This window comes from Manis javanica, chromosome 17, assembly GCF_040802235.1.
Source record: "Manis javanica isolate MJ-LG chromosome 17, MJ_LKY, whole genome shotgun sequence".
Lineage (NCBI taxonomy): Eukaryota > Metazoa > Chordata > Mammalia > Pholidota > Manidae > Manis > Manis javanica.
In genome coordinates, this window is record NC_133172.1 from 11,743,929 (window position 1) to 11,758,030 (window position 14,102).

General features: G+C 44.8%; 1 protein-coding gene across 1 annotated transcript in view; it reads right to left on the reverse strand.

The window, feature by feature from the left end:
- LOC140846969 (zinc finger protein 541-like) overlaps positions 1 to 14,102 on the reverse strand; it is a 46,571-nt gene that overhangs the window by 27,566 nt on the left and 4,903 nt on the right. Inside the window, exons 2-4 of the mRNA XM_073225586.1 lie at positions 5,426 to 5,829; positions 2,602 to 2,845; positions 82 to 736 (exon numbers count right to left, since the gene is read on the reverse strand). Coding sequence (XP_073081687.1) covers positions 82 to 736; positions 2,602 to 2,845; positions 5,426 to 5,732 — 1,206 coding nt within the window. The 5' untranslated portion in view covers positions 5,733 to 5,829. The remainder of the gene's footprint in view (positions 1 to 81; positions 737 to 2,601; positions 2,846 to 5,425; positions 5,830 to 14,102) is intronic.

The window sequence follows — 14,102 nt, forward strand, 5'->3', positions numbered from 1 at the left end:
ACTAAGTAAAACGCCTGGATGACTCAAATTCAGAAACAAGTGATGAGTGAGACTCTCATCTCACAGCATAAAGTCAGGTACCTGGATCCTGTTGGATATCGTCAGCTTGGACTTTGAGTCCTGTGGGGGGTCCACCGAAGGCACAGCGTCCTGCCAGCTCTCCAGGGTGGGCGGCAGCTGGGGTGGCCGCTCCGACTCAGCTGGGTGTGGACCACCATTCTCTCCTTCCCTGGAGTGAATGGCTGTGAACCCAGCGGCGGGCTCCTTCCACAGGGGGTGACACTCCTTGGGAACATCAGTGCCCAGGGTCACTGGGGCCGCTGGCGTGCAGGGGTAGGGCCCCAGTGAGGGTGGGGAGGGACAGGCTGTGTTTTTCCCTTCCCCGTCATCTGAAGCCCCAACCAGGACCGGGCCGGGAGAAGAGATCTCCTGGTGGACTGTGCTGCTCACAATAGAGCGCAGGGGCTCTCGGTTGGGCAAAAGGGGGCCCGGGGTCCTGGCTTCTGGAGGCACCAGGGATCGCAGGCCATCCGCAGCAGGCTGGTCGGCCACCTCGTAGGCAGGAGAGGAGTCCCCACAGGCTTCTTCCTTGGGGGGGGCCTCCTTCAAGATGCAAAAGCCATGCTGGTCCTCGTAGTGCCGGCGCAGGGAGCGGTCATCACAGTAGCTCTTGCTGCAGCCCTGCTCCATGCATGCAAAGGGCTTGGTCTGCTGGTGGGTGAGCAGGTGCCTAGTCCTGGAGTCACACATGAGAAGGGAGTCAGAGGTCACTGGGGCTCAGCCTCCCACTGCAGGGTCCCGAGCCTGACTCCCCCCACAGTGCTCCCAAGGGGGAGTGGAGCTCAGAACCACAGTTCAGAACCTGCACTCAGCCCCGGCTACAGTCAAAGCATCTGGAAGGGGTGCCCCTCTCCCTCACCATTAAGCAAACCCCTTATCTGAGAGAAAAATCAACAGAAGCCAGGCCAGAGTTCCCCAGAATGGGTTCCCCAGGAACACCAGCCCTCCACAGTTGCTCCCTGAGGACGTGGGCTCAGCTGGCAAGTCCGTTCTTATAAAACACCATTTGCTTCTTGGAGGTTCACGGGAGCAAATTTAAAAGCCACACAGCAGGTAGATAGATAGAGGGTCATCTATGTAACTTGCCATGTCTCTGAAACATAGTTGCCCACAGAACTGTTTTTTGAAATAGCCCCTCTTTGCACCCTTAAGAACCAAAGTTTTGTAGAATACATTTGAGGAAAAGCTCATTTCGGGAGGATCCTGCCTTTATCAAAGGAGTCCTTCCCCTACCATAGAATTCCTACAAGGAGACAGCTGCCTGCAATCCCCCACAGGAAAAAATACAATTTACAGATGTGCTACCAGAACTTTCTAGAAAACAGCCAAATGTGCCTCCTATAATATAAATGAATACAAATATGCACAATGATTATGTCATACTCATATCTACATTAATAACTATAAACAGATGAGAAAATCACCCTCTGCACTCCAAGCAGCCCTAGTCTGGACAGTCCTAATAATACTGCACATGGGACGTGTCTGATAAATGACAAAGCCCTTCCCTAAAGGTCAGCCCCGGCCTCCATCGGAGGAGAGTGGGAGAGACCCAATCTCCAGCTCCCCTGTTAACTGGTCTGTGACATGAGCAAATCGTGGCCCTTCCCTGGGGGGCTTGGTGAGAGGATGAGTTGGAAGGTGGGTCAGTCAAAGCCCTGTGGGACGGCCAGGACCATATAAAATGCAATGGACTCTAGCTCCATCCATGTTGTTGCAAATGGTAGGGATAAGGGGGTGGTGGGGGAAGAAAGGGGGCATTACGATTAGCATGTATAATGTGGGGGACATGGGGTGGGCTGTACAGCACAGAGAAGACAAGTAGTGATTCTACAGCATCTTACTATGCTGATGGACAGTGACTGTAATGGGGTTTCTGGGGGGGACTTGGTGAAGGGGGGAGACTCGTAAACAATGTTCTTCATGTAATTGTAGATTAATGATAACAACAACAACAAAAAAAGCAATGGACTGCTGTCTCCCACTTGCCAGTCTCTTGGTTTGAGAAAGTCTGTCTGTCCTTCCTCACTAGCAGGAAAAGCTTATCATTTACCAGACATTAAGAACAAAAGGAATTCTGCTCCAGACTCTTTTATTGGGCTTTCTTTTTAAAATCGAGTTAAAAATAATAATAATAATAAGTTAAAAAAGACAAGAGTCTCTCATGCCCTGTGGAGTCCAGGTACATGTTCCTCATATAAACACGGGCTGGTTCTCCTCAGGTACCCACCACTGTCTCCAAACATTTCTCTATAAAGTTAACCCGACTCCCTCCATGACAACATTGCCTCGGGACGTCCTGTCTGCAAATCAAGGCAGTGATTTTCTCATTGGTAGACTTTGGGGGCTTGGAAGGGTGACCTGTTCAGGGCAGTGCCAGACCTGTCCCCAGACATGGAGTTCTTGTGTAAGCACCGGTCACAGGGACCCAACACCAACAGGGTGTGTCGGGCTCATCTGGGAGGTGATGAGAATGACCTAGGAACATGCCCCCCGACCCCAGGCCCCTGCACAGACGTTGGTGACCACACTCCTACATACAGGTGGTCCTTGCGCTTAAAGGCCTTGCTGCAGATTCCGCAAACGTGTTTCCGTTCCTGGCTGTGCGTGAGGTAGTGCTTGCTCCGGGAGCTGGTGCTGCTGAACACCTTCCCGCAGACGCTGCAGTCCAGAAGCAGCTTCTGAGGCGAAGTGTGATGCTGCTCTTCTTTCCCTGCGCTCCCGGAGGTGGCCCTGCCTCCTTCGTCAGCCTCTCCAGGCACCTGAAGCACGGACAGCCTCAGGTCTAAACAAACAGGAGAAAGCCACGTTAGAGACACCCGGGGACATGGAAGAGCTCGGCTAAAGCGCTCCCCGACTCTCAGAACCGCAGTAGACGCGGGAAGAGAGGCCCGGGAACCCTTTCTGCATCTCCAGCACCTTTACCCACAGAGAGAACAAGGCCTAGACTGGGCAGTGGGGAGAGTAAGGACCCTGGCCCGGCCACGCTGCAGGACGGCGCCCAGTCAGAGGCCACACTCAGGACAGTTGTGGCCTGGAAGGCTTCTAAAGACTAGGGTGCTGTGGCGGCAGGGGCTTTATGACACCATTTATCTGGGACTCCGCAGAGGTGGGATCCAAGAATCCAACAGGCCAGCTTGTGGGGGGCGGAGGGGCTCAGCTTCAGGAGCCGAGTGCTCAGCGTCTGAGCCTGAGACCCAGCGGAGAGACCCAGCAGCACGGAGCCCGGGCTGGGCCTCCAGGCCCGGCCTCTCGTCCCGACCTGCCTCTGGCCGCTGCCTCCTGTGACTTCACCTGCCTGATCTACATTCTCTTCATATGAGAAATCACTGTCCCCAGCGGTCAAATGATTCCAACAGTGTAAATGAGGAAAAACAGGACTCCTTCCGGGGCAAGTCCCCAGCCTTGCTGAGTTACTTTTAAAATGCTCATTAAAGCAATTTAATTAAACTAGAAAACAAAATGTTGCTTCAAAAGATTAGCAAGGACCCTGACAAAGAGGCAAACGAGCCACCGGCCCAGAAAGCCGCCTGCCCTTCCCCGGAGGCCGGGTTCCAGGCGCTCTCCAGCTGTGTGCGTCCCTGACGGACAAACCCACTGCTAGGAATACGCTCAAAGAACCGATCCAAGAGAAGCTCACAGAAACACCATAACAGTCTAACCAGCAAGAATATGGCCACCCAACACCACGGAGTAATCGTTACAACGATAACTGAATATTCTACCTTTATATATGAAAGCAAATATACTAAGGTTTAAAATTTTCAAATAGAAATGTCCACTTAATTTCTGCAAAACCATGTCTTTCTGAGTGACTTCACCCATGGTTTAAAAAATCTATGTGTGGGAGCCAGGGTGGGGATTTTTCCTGTTACTCTTCTTCATTTTCTAGGTTTTCTTAAATAAATATGCATTACTTTTCTAACTTAAACATTAAAATTAATAAAAGTATATGCATTTATGAATTTAAGTTATGGAAGCATTAAAAAACAAAGAGTTAAAACTTAATGTTCAGTGGACTTTTTTAATAAGGTTAAAAAAATGCAATTTAAAATGAATTTGGAAATGTTGAACTAAGTTAATGATTGTAACATTTTTCAGTGGGGCGCATGGATCCGTATGAAAATCTGGTGAAAGCTGCAGTTTCTCTGGCCAGCAAAATGCACACATGTGCACACACTTTTTTTTTGTATCATCAATCTACAATTACATGAGGAACATTATGTTTACTAGGCTCCCCCCTTCACCAAGTCCCCCCCCACAACCCCCATTACAGTCATCATCCACCAGCATACTAAGATCCTGTAGAATCACTACCTATCTTCTCTGAAATGTGCACATGTTTTAACACTGGCATTTTCATGTTAATTTCTGTGGACGGGGTTGAGAACCCCAATTACGGTACCCACAGGCCTGTCCAGTGCCCAGGGCAGCACCATGGATGTCCCAATTCTAGGAATTTATATTTAGCCACTGTTGCAACACGGAAGCACTGCACCTTGCGTGGAGTGGGGGCCTCGGATGTTTTTCATTTTAGCAAGTCTTCAGGGGGCTTCGTGAGCTGCTTATCCCAACCAGCAGTAATATCTGGTTTGCAGGGCCACTCCAGATGTGGCTTTCCCCGCACGTGCTGTGACTCTCACTCGATTAACCCACCTAAGCATCTTACCTAAGGATATCGTGAAGAGGCTAAAACAAAAACTGAGTTTATATTGTGTGGGAAGCCTGAAGGCAAAGCAAAAGGCAACAAGCAAGGACTCTAATTACTGTCTTAGTTCTCTCTTTGCTGAAGAGAAGACTTAGAACTAAATCAATGGGCTGCCGGCATTAACTCAAACAATATCGATAAAAATCTGTGCACTGTCCAGTGCTTTATAATCTATGAGGGGCTTTTACATTCACTTCTTCTTTTGCTTCTGACCGCTGTCACTCTGGGGAAAGCAGAGTGCGTATTGTCATCCCCCACTTTGCAGACGAAGACACTGATCCTTAGGAAGAAGAGACAACCAAGGAGCAAATGGACAGGATCCTAGCTCATTCTGCAAACAGGAGAAGAGCCTCTGAGATGTGGCATGGGCAGGAAAGTCTCTCACCACCTCAAAGGTCTGCCCACTCCACACACAAGATTAGGATATCTCCAAACATCCACATTTCTCAGCATTATTTCCTAGGATTGGTATTCAGTTTCCTTGACTAGTGAATTGGGAACAATTCCCAAGCAGAAAACCACAAGGTGACTGTCCTTCCCCATTCACCCACAGAAAAGGAAAGTTTCCTTAACCAATCCACACAGAATCAACATGTAGCTAGCCCAGGAAATTCCACACAGCCCACCAGGCCCTGGGACCCAGGTGGACAGCCTCACCCTGTAAAGAAGCCTGAGATTCCGGGTCTGCATACTTCTCCAGCAGCTTCACGGAGTCACGGTCCTCCCCAGAGTACGGGGAGAAAGCATCTACGTTGTCCTCCAGCACCTTGCTGGGCACATTGGGTGCTGGGAGGCTGGGGTCCATGTCCAAACCACTCAGGCCAGCACAGAACAGGTCTCGGGAGCTGGGACCCAGATCCTGGTTGAGGGCATTGCTGCAGTTGAGTCTTTGACTCTCAGAAAATGAAGGGAGGTGTATCTCGGATGGATGGGCACCCTCCTCCCCTGCGCTGTTCTGGTCCATGGCTCTCTGCTGCCAAATCTTGGCCAAGAGCTACTCTCCAGACGAGCGAGGCTTGCAAGGAATCGGGGAGGAGAGATCCCTCGGTGGTTTCTAAGTCCTGAAAACAAACAAGGAGGAATCAAAATCATGAGATGGCCATGGAGCATACAGAGCATGGACTTGGACTTCAAACAGACCTGTATCTGGGTCTGTCCTCTGCCATTTAACAGCCATGTCAACACAGGTAATTCACTTAAGCTCCACAAGCCTATTTCCTCTTCTGTAAGTTGGGCCTAAGAGCACCTCCATCATAAGGTGGTTGTTGGGAATAAATTTAAAGATTTCCAGAAAATTCATGGACTGAACCAACTTCTTCTCCAGCAATGAACATATACAAATATGACAAAAGATAATTTTTAATATATAGCCAGGCTCAAGAGACAGGTAAAACCCCAAGTTGCCAGGAAAAATGTGAAAACTCAAAGACGACTTGGAGGTACAAGCTCAGGTCTGCCTTAGGGGAAAATCAGACTCAGATACAGGACTCGGAGCTGTTGTCTAATATGGCAGCCGCAAGGCATATGTGGCTCTGAAGCGCTTGAACTGTGGGAGGCCCAAGTCGAGACAGACTGTGAGTATAAAATACACAGTCAATTTAGAAGATTTAATGCAAATCAAAACAAAGAATGTATCTGTAATGTTTTACATTATTACATGTTGTAGTGGTACTTTAGATATAGTGGGTTAAATGTTATTAAAATTAATTTCGTCTACCTCTACTTTTCAATGTGGCTCCAAGAAAATTATAAATAATATATGCCTTATATTAAATTTCTATTACAGAGCATTACCTTGGAGGCTGGCACCTGGGGTCAAAATAGACACAAGGGAAAAGGAACAGGACCTTGAGCTCACAGGAAATGGGGACCTGGGACCCCAGAGGAGTTGTGACATCCACAGGACAACTAAAGAAATAAAAGAGAAACTGCACACAAGCCTAGAGAAGCATTCCAAGAACTAAAAGAAAACAAAGAAACAAATAAAACACAGGACAATGAGAGATGAGAAGACCCAGCACAAGAAAAGAAAAAGTCAGTATGAGACAAGAGCAAATATCTTTTAAAAGAAGCAATTGGAATTCCTAGAAATGAAAGGCATTTAAATAAAAATTCACTGGCAGGTTAAAGAGGAGATTAAACAGTGCTAAAGAGGAATAATTAATCAGCAGAGCAATCTGAGGAACTCCCTCCCAAATTCAGCACAGAGAGATAAAGACGTGGAAAATATGACTGAGGAATTGAGGAATTATGAGGAGCAGATGCAAAAGTCCCAGGCCTGTGTCTAATAGGGAAATGAGGAAAGAGGAGACACTACAGGAGGACAGGATACTAAGGAGATCACGGAGGAGCTCCCGGGACTGCAGAAGCACATGACGCCAGGCTGAAAGGTCTGATCCTTGAAGACATGGGGTTAATAACAACCAATCATTCCAAGGCCAGAGCAGAATAAATGAAAATGAATTCACTCCGACATGCAGCAGTACTGACGAACACTAAAGACAAAGAGACACCCTAAAAACTACCAAAAAGAAGAGGCAGATGATCTACAAAGGGAAGACGACTAGCCTGGTGGCAAACTTCTCAACAGAAATAACGTTGGAAGGTGTGGAATAATACCATCAGCAAAGGGAAGGAGAGAGCCAGCCCAGAACTCAACACACGGCAACATCTGTATTTAAGGAGCAATGCAGACTTTTCTCAGTCAAGGCTTAAGAGTTCACAGGTTTCTGAATCATTTGGGAAAAAGAAAGTGACAATGATTGATTTTGTATTTTAAGTATAAACTCTAAAGGAATCTAAGTGTAACTACCAAAAGGAAAGGAATAAACTATGTAGCATTTAAACTAGTAGGATTTATCTCAAGAAAAGAAAGAGAGAAAAAAAAAAAGACTCAAATTCCTAAAATCTGAAATTAAAGAGGGGACATCACTAATGACCTTACAAAAATAAAAAGTATTATAAAGGAATACTACAAACAATTACATGCCAACAAATTAGGAAACTTGGATTGAAATGGACAAATTCCTAGAAAGATACAAATTATCCAAACTGACTCAAGGGACCACAGACTACCTGAGTAGACCTGTAATAAGTAAAAAGATAGAATTGGTAATTTAAAAAGTTCCTCCCTGTGCCCCCAAGAAAAACTTTATCAGAACTCTGGAAAAAAGTCAATGGTTTATAGTAACCAAGTGAACTCCTATCAAGAAAATGGTGACTGAAATCTGGTAGGAGAAGCCTGTGACACTGTAACTTCCCCATACCCCATCCCACTCCCCAGCTCCACGGCAGTTTGCAGACAGCACCCAGTTCCTCCTGGTGTAGGAGGGAGCAGAGACAATCTTGTTCTCAAAGAACTGATGTCTCTCTTGACCTGGATGGCTCTTGAAAAGCTAACACAAAGGTCTTGCTTTGACTTTGCCTAACCTGGAACTCAGGACAGTGAGTAGAGTAGCCATGGGGATGGCATTTGTTGAAAACATTAAAGTAACTAGGGCAAGTAGTTCTAAAATTCATATGGAACCACAAAAGATCCCAAATAGCCAAAGCAGTCCTGAGAAGAAAGAATAAAGTCGGGGGGATTATGCTCCCTGACTTTGAGCTCTACTACAAAGCCACAGTAATCAAGACAATTTGGTACTGGCACAAGAACAGACCCACAGACCAGTGAAACAGACTAGAGAGCCCAGATATAACTCAAGGATATATGGACAATTAATATACGATAAAGGAGCCATGGATATACAATAGGGAAATGACAGCCTCTTCAACAACTGGTGTTGGCAAAACTGGACAACTACATGCAAGAGAATGAAACTTATTATTATCTAACCCCACACACAAAAAGAAACTCAAAATGGATCAAAGACCTGAATGTAAGTCATGATACCATAAAACTCTTAGAAGAAAACATAGGCAAAAATCTCTTGAATATAAACATGAGCAACTTTTTCCTGAACACATCTCCTTGGTCAAGGAAAACAAAATAAAAAATGAATACATGGGACTACATCATGCTAAAAAGCTTCTGTACAGCAAAGGACACCATCAGCAGAACAAAAAGGCATCCTAGAGTATGGGGGCATATATTTGTAAATGACATATCCGACAATGGGTTAACATCCAAAATATATAAAGAACTCACACACCTCAACACCCAAAACACAAATAACCTGATTAAAAAATGGGCAGAGGATATGAACAGACACTTCACCAAAGAAGAAATTCAGATGGCCAAAAGACACATGAAAAGATGTTCCACATTGCTAATTACTGGGGAAATGCAAAGTAAAACCACAATGACATATCACTTCACACTAGTTAAGGTGGCCAACATAGAAAAGACTAGTAACAACAAATGCTGGCAAGAATGTGAAGAAAGTGGAACCCTCCTACACTGCTGGTGGGAAGGTAAACTAGTTCAAGCAGTGTGGAAGCAATACTGAGGTTCCTCAAAAAACTAAAAATAGAAATACCATTTGACCTGGGAATCCCTCTCCTTAGAATTTACCCAAAAAATACAACTTCTCAGATTCAAAAAGACATATGCACCCCTATGTTTATCGTAGCACTTTTTACAATGGCCAAGATATGGAAGCAACCTAAGTGTCCATCAGTAGATGAATGCATTAAGAAGATGTGATACATATACACAATGGAATACTATTCAGCTAAAAAAAACAAATCCTACCATTTCCAACAACATGGATGGAGCTGGAGGACATTATGCTCAGTGAATTAAACCAGGCAGGAAAGACAAGTGTCAAATGATTTCCCTCATTTGTGGAATATAACAATGAAGCAAAACTGAAGGAACAAAATAGCAGCAGACTCACAGACTCCAAGAAGGGACTAGCGGTCACCAAAGGGGAGGGTTGGGGAGGGAGGGAGAAGGGGATTGAGGGGTATTATGTTTAGTACACATGGTGTGGGGATCACGGGGAAACAGTGCAGCACAGAGAAGGCAAACAGTGACTCTGCGGCATCTTATTACGCTGATGGACAGTGACTGCAATGGGGTCTGGGGGGGACTTGATAATATGGGTGAATGTAGTAACCACATTGTTTTTTCATGTGAAACCTTCGTAAGAGTGTATATCAATAATACCTGAATAAAAAATAGAAAAATAATAATGGAAAGAGTCTTCACTGACAGCATGTGACAAAGAACAGTCCACAGAAATAGTCTCGAAAAGTCCCTGAACAGTTACAACCACGAGGAAGAGCAGCAGGCAGCCCTGGGGTGGAGGGAAAATCCGACTCCCAGAGTCCCCGCGTTGGAATGTTCAGCATGTCCAGTTTCTCAACAAAAAGTTACGACGCATGCAAACAAAGATGTTCCAATCACAGGGTCATCTATTTCATGCAAAAGGAATCAAACAAGATGTGGCCTTTTATGTCTGGCTTCTTTTACCAGTAAGCATGGCATTTTTTCGGGTTAATCCACATTTCACAGCATTTATCTACCATAACTTCATCCTTTTTATGACCAGGAAACATTGCATTGTCTGTAGAGACCACATTTTCTGCCTCTATTAATCTATTGATGGGCATCTGGATTGTTTCCATTTTGGCTTTTATGAATACTTCTATCCACACCTAAACACTTAATAAACATGCACTGACTCACTGATAACAAATCTGGTGGACGCTAGGATACCAGGAGTTGGGCCTGGACTCCAGGCCATATCAGCGTGTACTGTTTAAACTCTTTTTGTGTTGAGATGTAACGGAACTGCTGTGCCCTCAACACCTGCGTTTCACATTGTGCATCTCCCTGTGTGTCTGCGTGTGTAGCCCACCGAGGGAGCTCAAATTCAAAGTTGAATACAGGTCCATAGACCTGGACCACAGCTCTGGGACCTGACTGAGTACCAGAATTCACAACATGGGGGATTTAGAAAGGTGCATAATGCATACACCGTGTTTTAAATAATCCCCAGGGAGTCCAGGACAGCACCTGGTGACCAAATCATAACACCTAGGATGACTCAGAGTAAAGCAGAATAAATAGACTGCAAAGAGCAACATGTGAATTCAGGTTTGGCCACCAAAGGAGACTGGAGACACCCTGGCATTCTCAGAACTTCCTAGGTTTCTAGACTGCAGAGAAAAGGGTATGTGTGAACTGTATTAGTTTCTATTCAGAGGCAAAATGATTTCCCTGCCAATTCTCAAGTTTCTTTTACAGGGCTGCTGGAAGCTGTTTTCAGTCCTCCGAGGAGCAAAGAACCCAGCTTTATTCATCTCCCAGTAATAAAACAAGCTGATAAAATATAAAGTAGTATTTTGTAAAATAAGATGTTAAGCATTTTCTCCTTCTCATGGATTACACCAAGTGCTTTACATGCATTCATTCACTCACTCCTCACTCACTACCCAGAGGCTGGTTCTATTATTACTTCCATTTTACAGGGAAGGAAAGGGACTCTGAGAGGACAAGTAATCTGTCCAAAGTCATGTACTTAACAAGTAGTTGAGCCAGATTTTAAACCCAGATAATTTGACCTTAGAGCTTGTGTGCTTATCCACCACACAACACTGATTCCTTACGGAATAAACAGCAGACCACATTGTGTACCCTTTAAACTAGAAAACACAAGAGGTTCTGGGTGGGGCCAGGGCGGGAGACAGACTGTCTCTGGAATCCCCCAACGCTTGAATCACCTGCTTTCCAGCATACTCCCAAAGTCCAGAGAACACATCGGTCTGGTCACAACCTCGGGCAAGCAAGCCCAAAGTCCAAAGGCCGTGCTTTTCCACAAAGTAAAGCAAGCCCCCCTCAGCCGATATTGAATTTACTTGGGTTCTGTCATCACACAAATTCAATTCATCAAGTGTCAGCACCTTCCATGTCCCTGTGGGGCAGGGTCTGTGGTGCCCTGGATCCTTGTAGACATACCCAAGGGTCCAGATACTCTTTCCAAGAATTGTATGTGTTTTCATTTTAAGAATTAACTAAAAGAAAAAAAATCAGTGTATCTATATGATTGGATTAACACTCTATAACCAAGTGCTACCATTTGGTTTTGATGCCTAGGGTATGTTTACAATGGCACTAAGGCAAACAAGGACTATTTTTACTGCCGCAGGCTAATGAGAAGCTAGAGGTGGATTTAGCTCATTGCAATGCCTTCTGTTCAATTAAAAGCCAACAGGCATCCTGGTACAAATGGAGGTTTTACTGTAGTTCAAACTGAGAAAGAATGGAAGAATTGAGACATCACAGGGTCTGCTAAATGCAGAAGGGCTCAGTGTGGCAGTCGGGAAAGTAGTTGTTTCAAGGAAGCAGCTAAACTTCAACAAAATAGCATGTTTGTATTTTGAATTACATTGGCTCGGTTGCTTGGCTTGTGTTTAAGTGTATGCTGACTTTATAGCAGAGAGAACTGTATAAGAACTGTTAAACTCTAGGAATATAAGCCTTGTTTCATCAACATTTTTGCATTAACTGTTTAAAAAACAATAAGTCAATACTGGCGATCCAATGCAATTTCAATTTTTTTCTTTTAAAACAGGGTCATCACTCCATGACTGGTGGGGGTAGGAAGAGAAAGAACTCTGTGAAATGCTACCTTTTGGTGGGGGGTAACCTGCCATATGGTTCTAGACTGCAGCAGGAAGTCCACACTAGATAAATAATGTTTACTGTAGCATTGTTTGGAGGGAGGGGAAAATCTGAATGTTTACCTGGTCTACAAAGATGTTTTGTTTAGCCTGCAGTAAATTTAAATATTTTCTACTAGTTATCAAATTGAAAAATCTGTCTGAGTTCTTTTGGATAGCGTATGAACTCTCCAGAAGAACTCTCTGTACTTACAGAAATGTTCTAAATCTGCACTAATGATAGCCACGAGCCACAGAGCTAAGGAATACCTAGAAATGCAGCTGGTGCAACTGAGTGACTATTTATTTTATTTTAATTCAGTTCAAATTTATATAGCTACAAGTGGCTAGTGCCTACCAAATTGGACACTACAGATTAAGAGATTCTATGTTAAGTAAGGCTGCCAACTTGTATTTAAAATTCTGGGGGAAAAAATCTGAGCATCTTTCAACACTGAGTCCACATTCCTGTAAAGTAACAACTGGCTGGAGCTAAGAAGCTGTAGCTACTTTAGACAGAGCATGCCCCCATCAGTTTGCCACAGTCTTCACCACTCCCTGTTCTCTCACACCCACCCATCCTCTCATTTATATGCCCTGTCAGGCCTGTAGAGGCATCTGAATTCAAAACCCTGATTTGTGTGGTTTTCTTTGACCAACATCTCTTTCGTCAGTTTTGCCAAATGAAGCCCTTCAGAATCATGCCTAAATGCCCCCTTGACCTGGAGAATACTGTTCACATAACACAGTCCGAGGTTATTTCTTCCTCCTCTGAACTCCAATAAGCACTTGTCTGATAATCCTAACACTTATCCCAAATGGCCTCAGAATTTATTTTTCAGGTTCTTCAATTTTCTCTAGACTATAAGCTCTAGGTGGCTGTGACTCTGCTTTATGTGTGCATACTTCTCATAACATCTCAGCTGGGACAGAACTCTGATCAAAGAAGGCTCTCAGCAGCGCTTTCACTGAAGAGTGACAGGATTCCACTGTGCCACCTCTCTTCCTTTCTGAAAAGCCCCAACCTGTTGGACCATCAGCCTTTTATTACCCAAGCACCACCCTCTTCTTTCCCTCTGCATCAGTGTTACAGGGAGGAAGTGATCATCTTTGAGTAACAGCAGGCTGCTGGAAGCTGCATGAAGAGACAGACCTGCAGCTTTTACCCTATGAAAGTTTTTCCTCATTTCCCAGTCCTAACTTTGTTATAAAACATAGGCCTGTCCACTCCTAGGAATTTACCCTAAGAATGCAGTAGAACAGTTTCAAAAAGACAGATGCACCCCTATGTTTATGGCAGCACTATTTACAATAGCCAAGAAATGGAAGCAACCTAGGTGTCCATCAGTGGATCAGTGCATGAATGGATAAAGATGTGATACATATACATAATGGAATATTATTCAGCCATAACAAGAAAACAAATCCTACCATTTGCAGCAACATGGACGGAGCTGGAGGGTACTATGTTCAGTAAAATAAGGCAGGTGGAGAAAGACAAGTATCAAATGATTTCACACATATGTGGAGTATAAGAACAAAGCAAAAACTGAAGGAACAAAACAGCAGCAGACTCACAGAACCCAAGAATGGACTAACAGTGACCAAGGGAAACAGACTGGGGAGGATGGGTGGGAAGGGAGGGATAAGGGGGAAAATGGGGCATTAGGATTAGCACACTTAATGTAGCAGGTGGGGACACAGGAAAGGCAGCATATTCACAGAA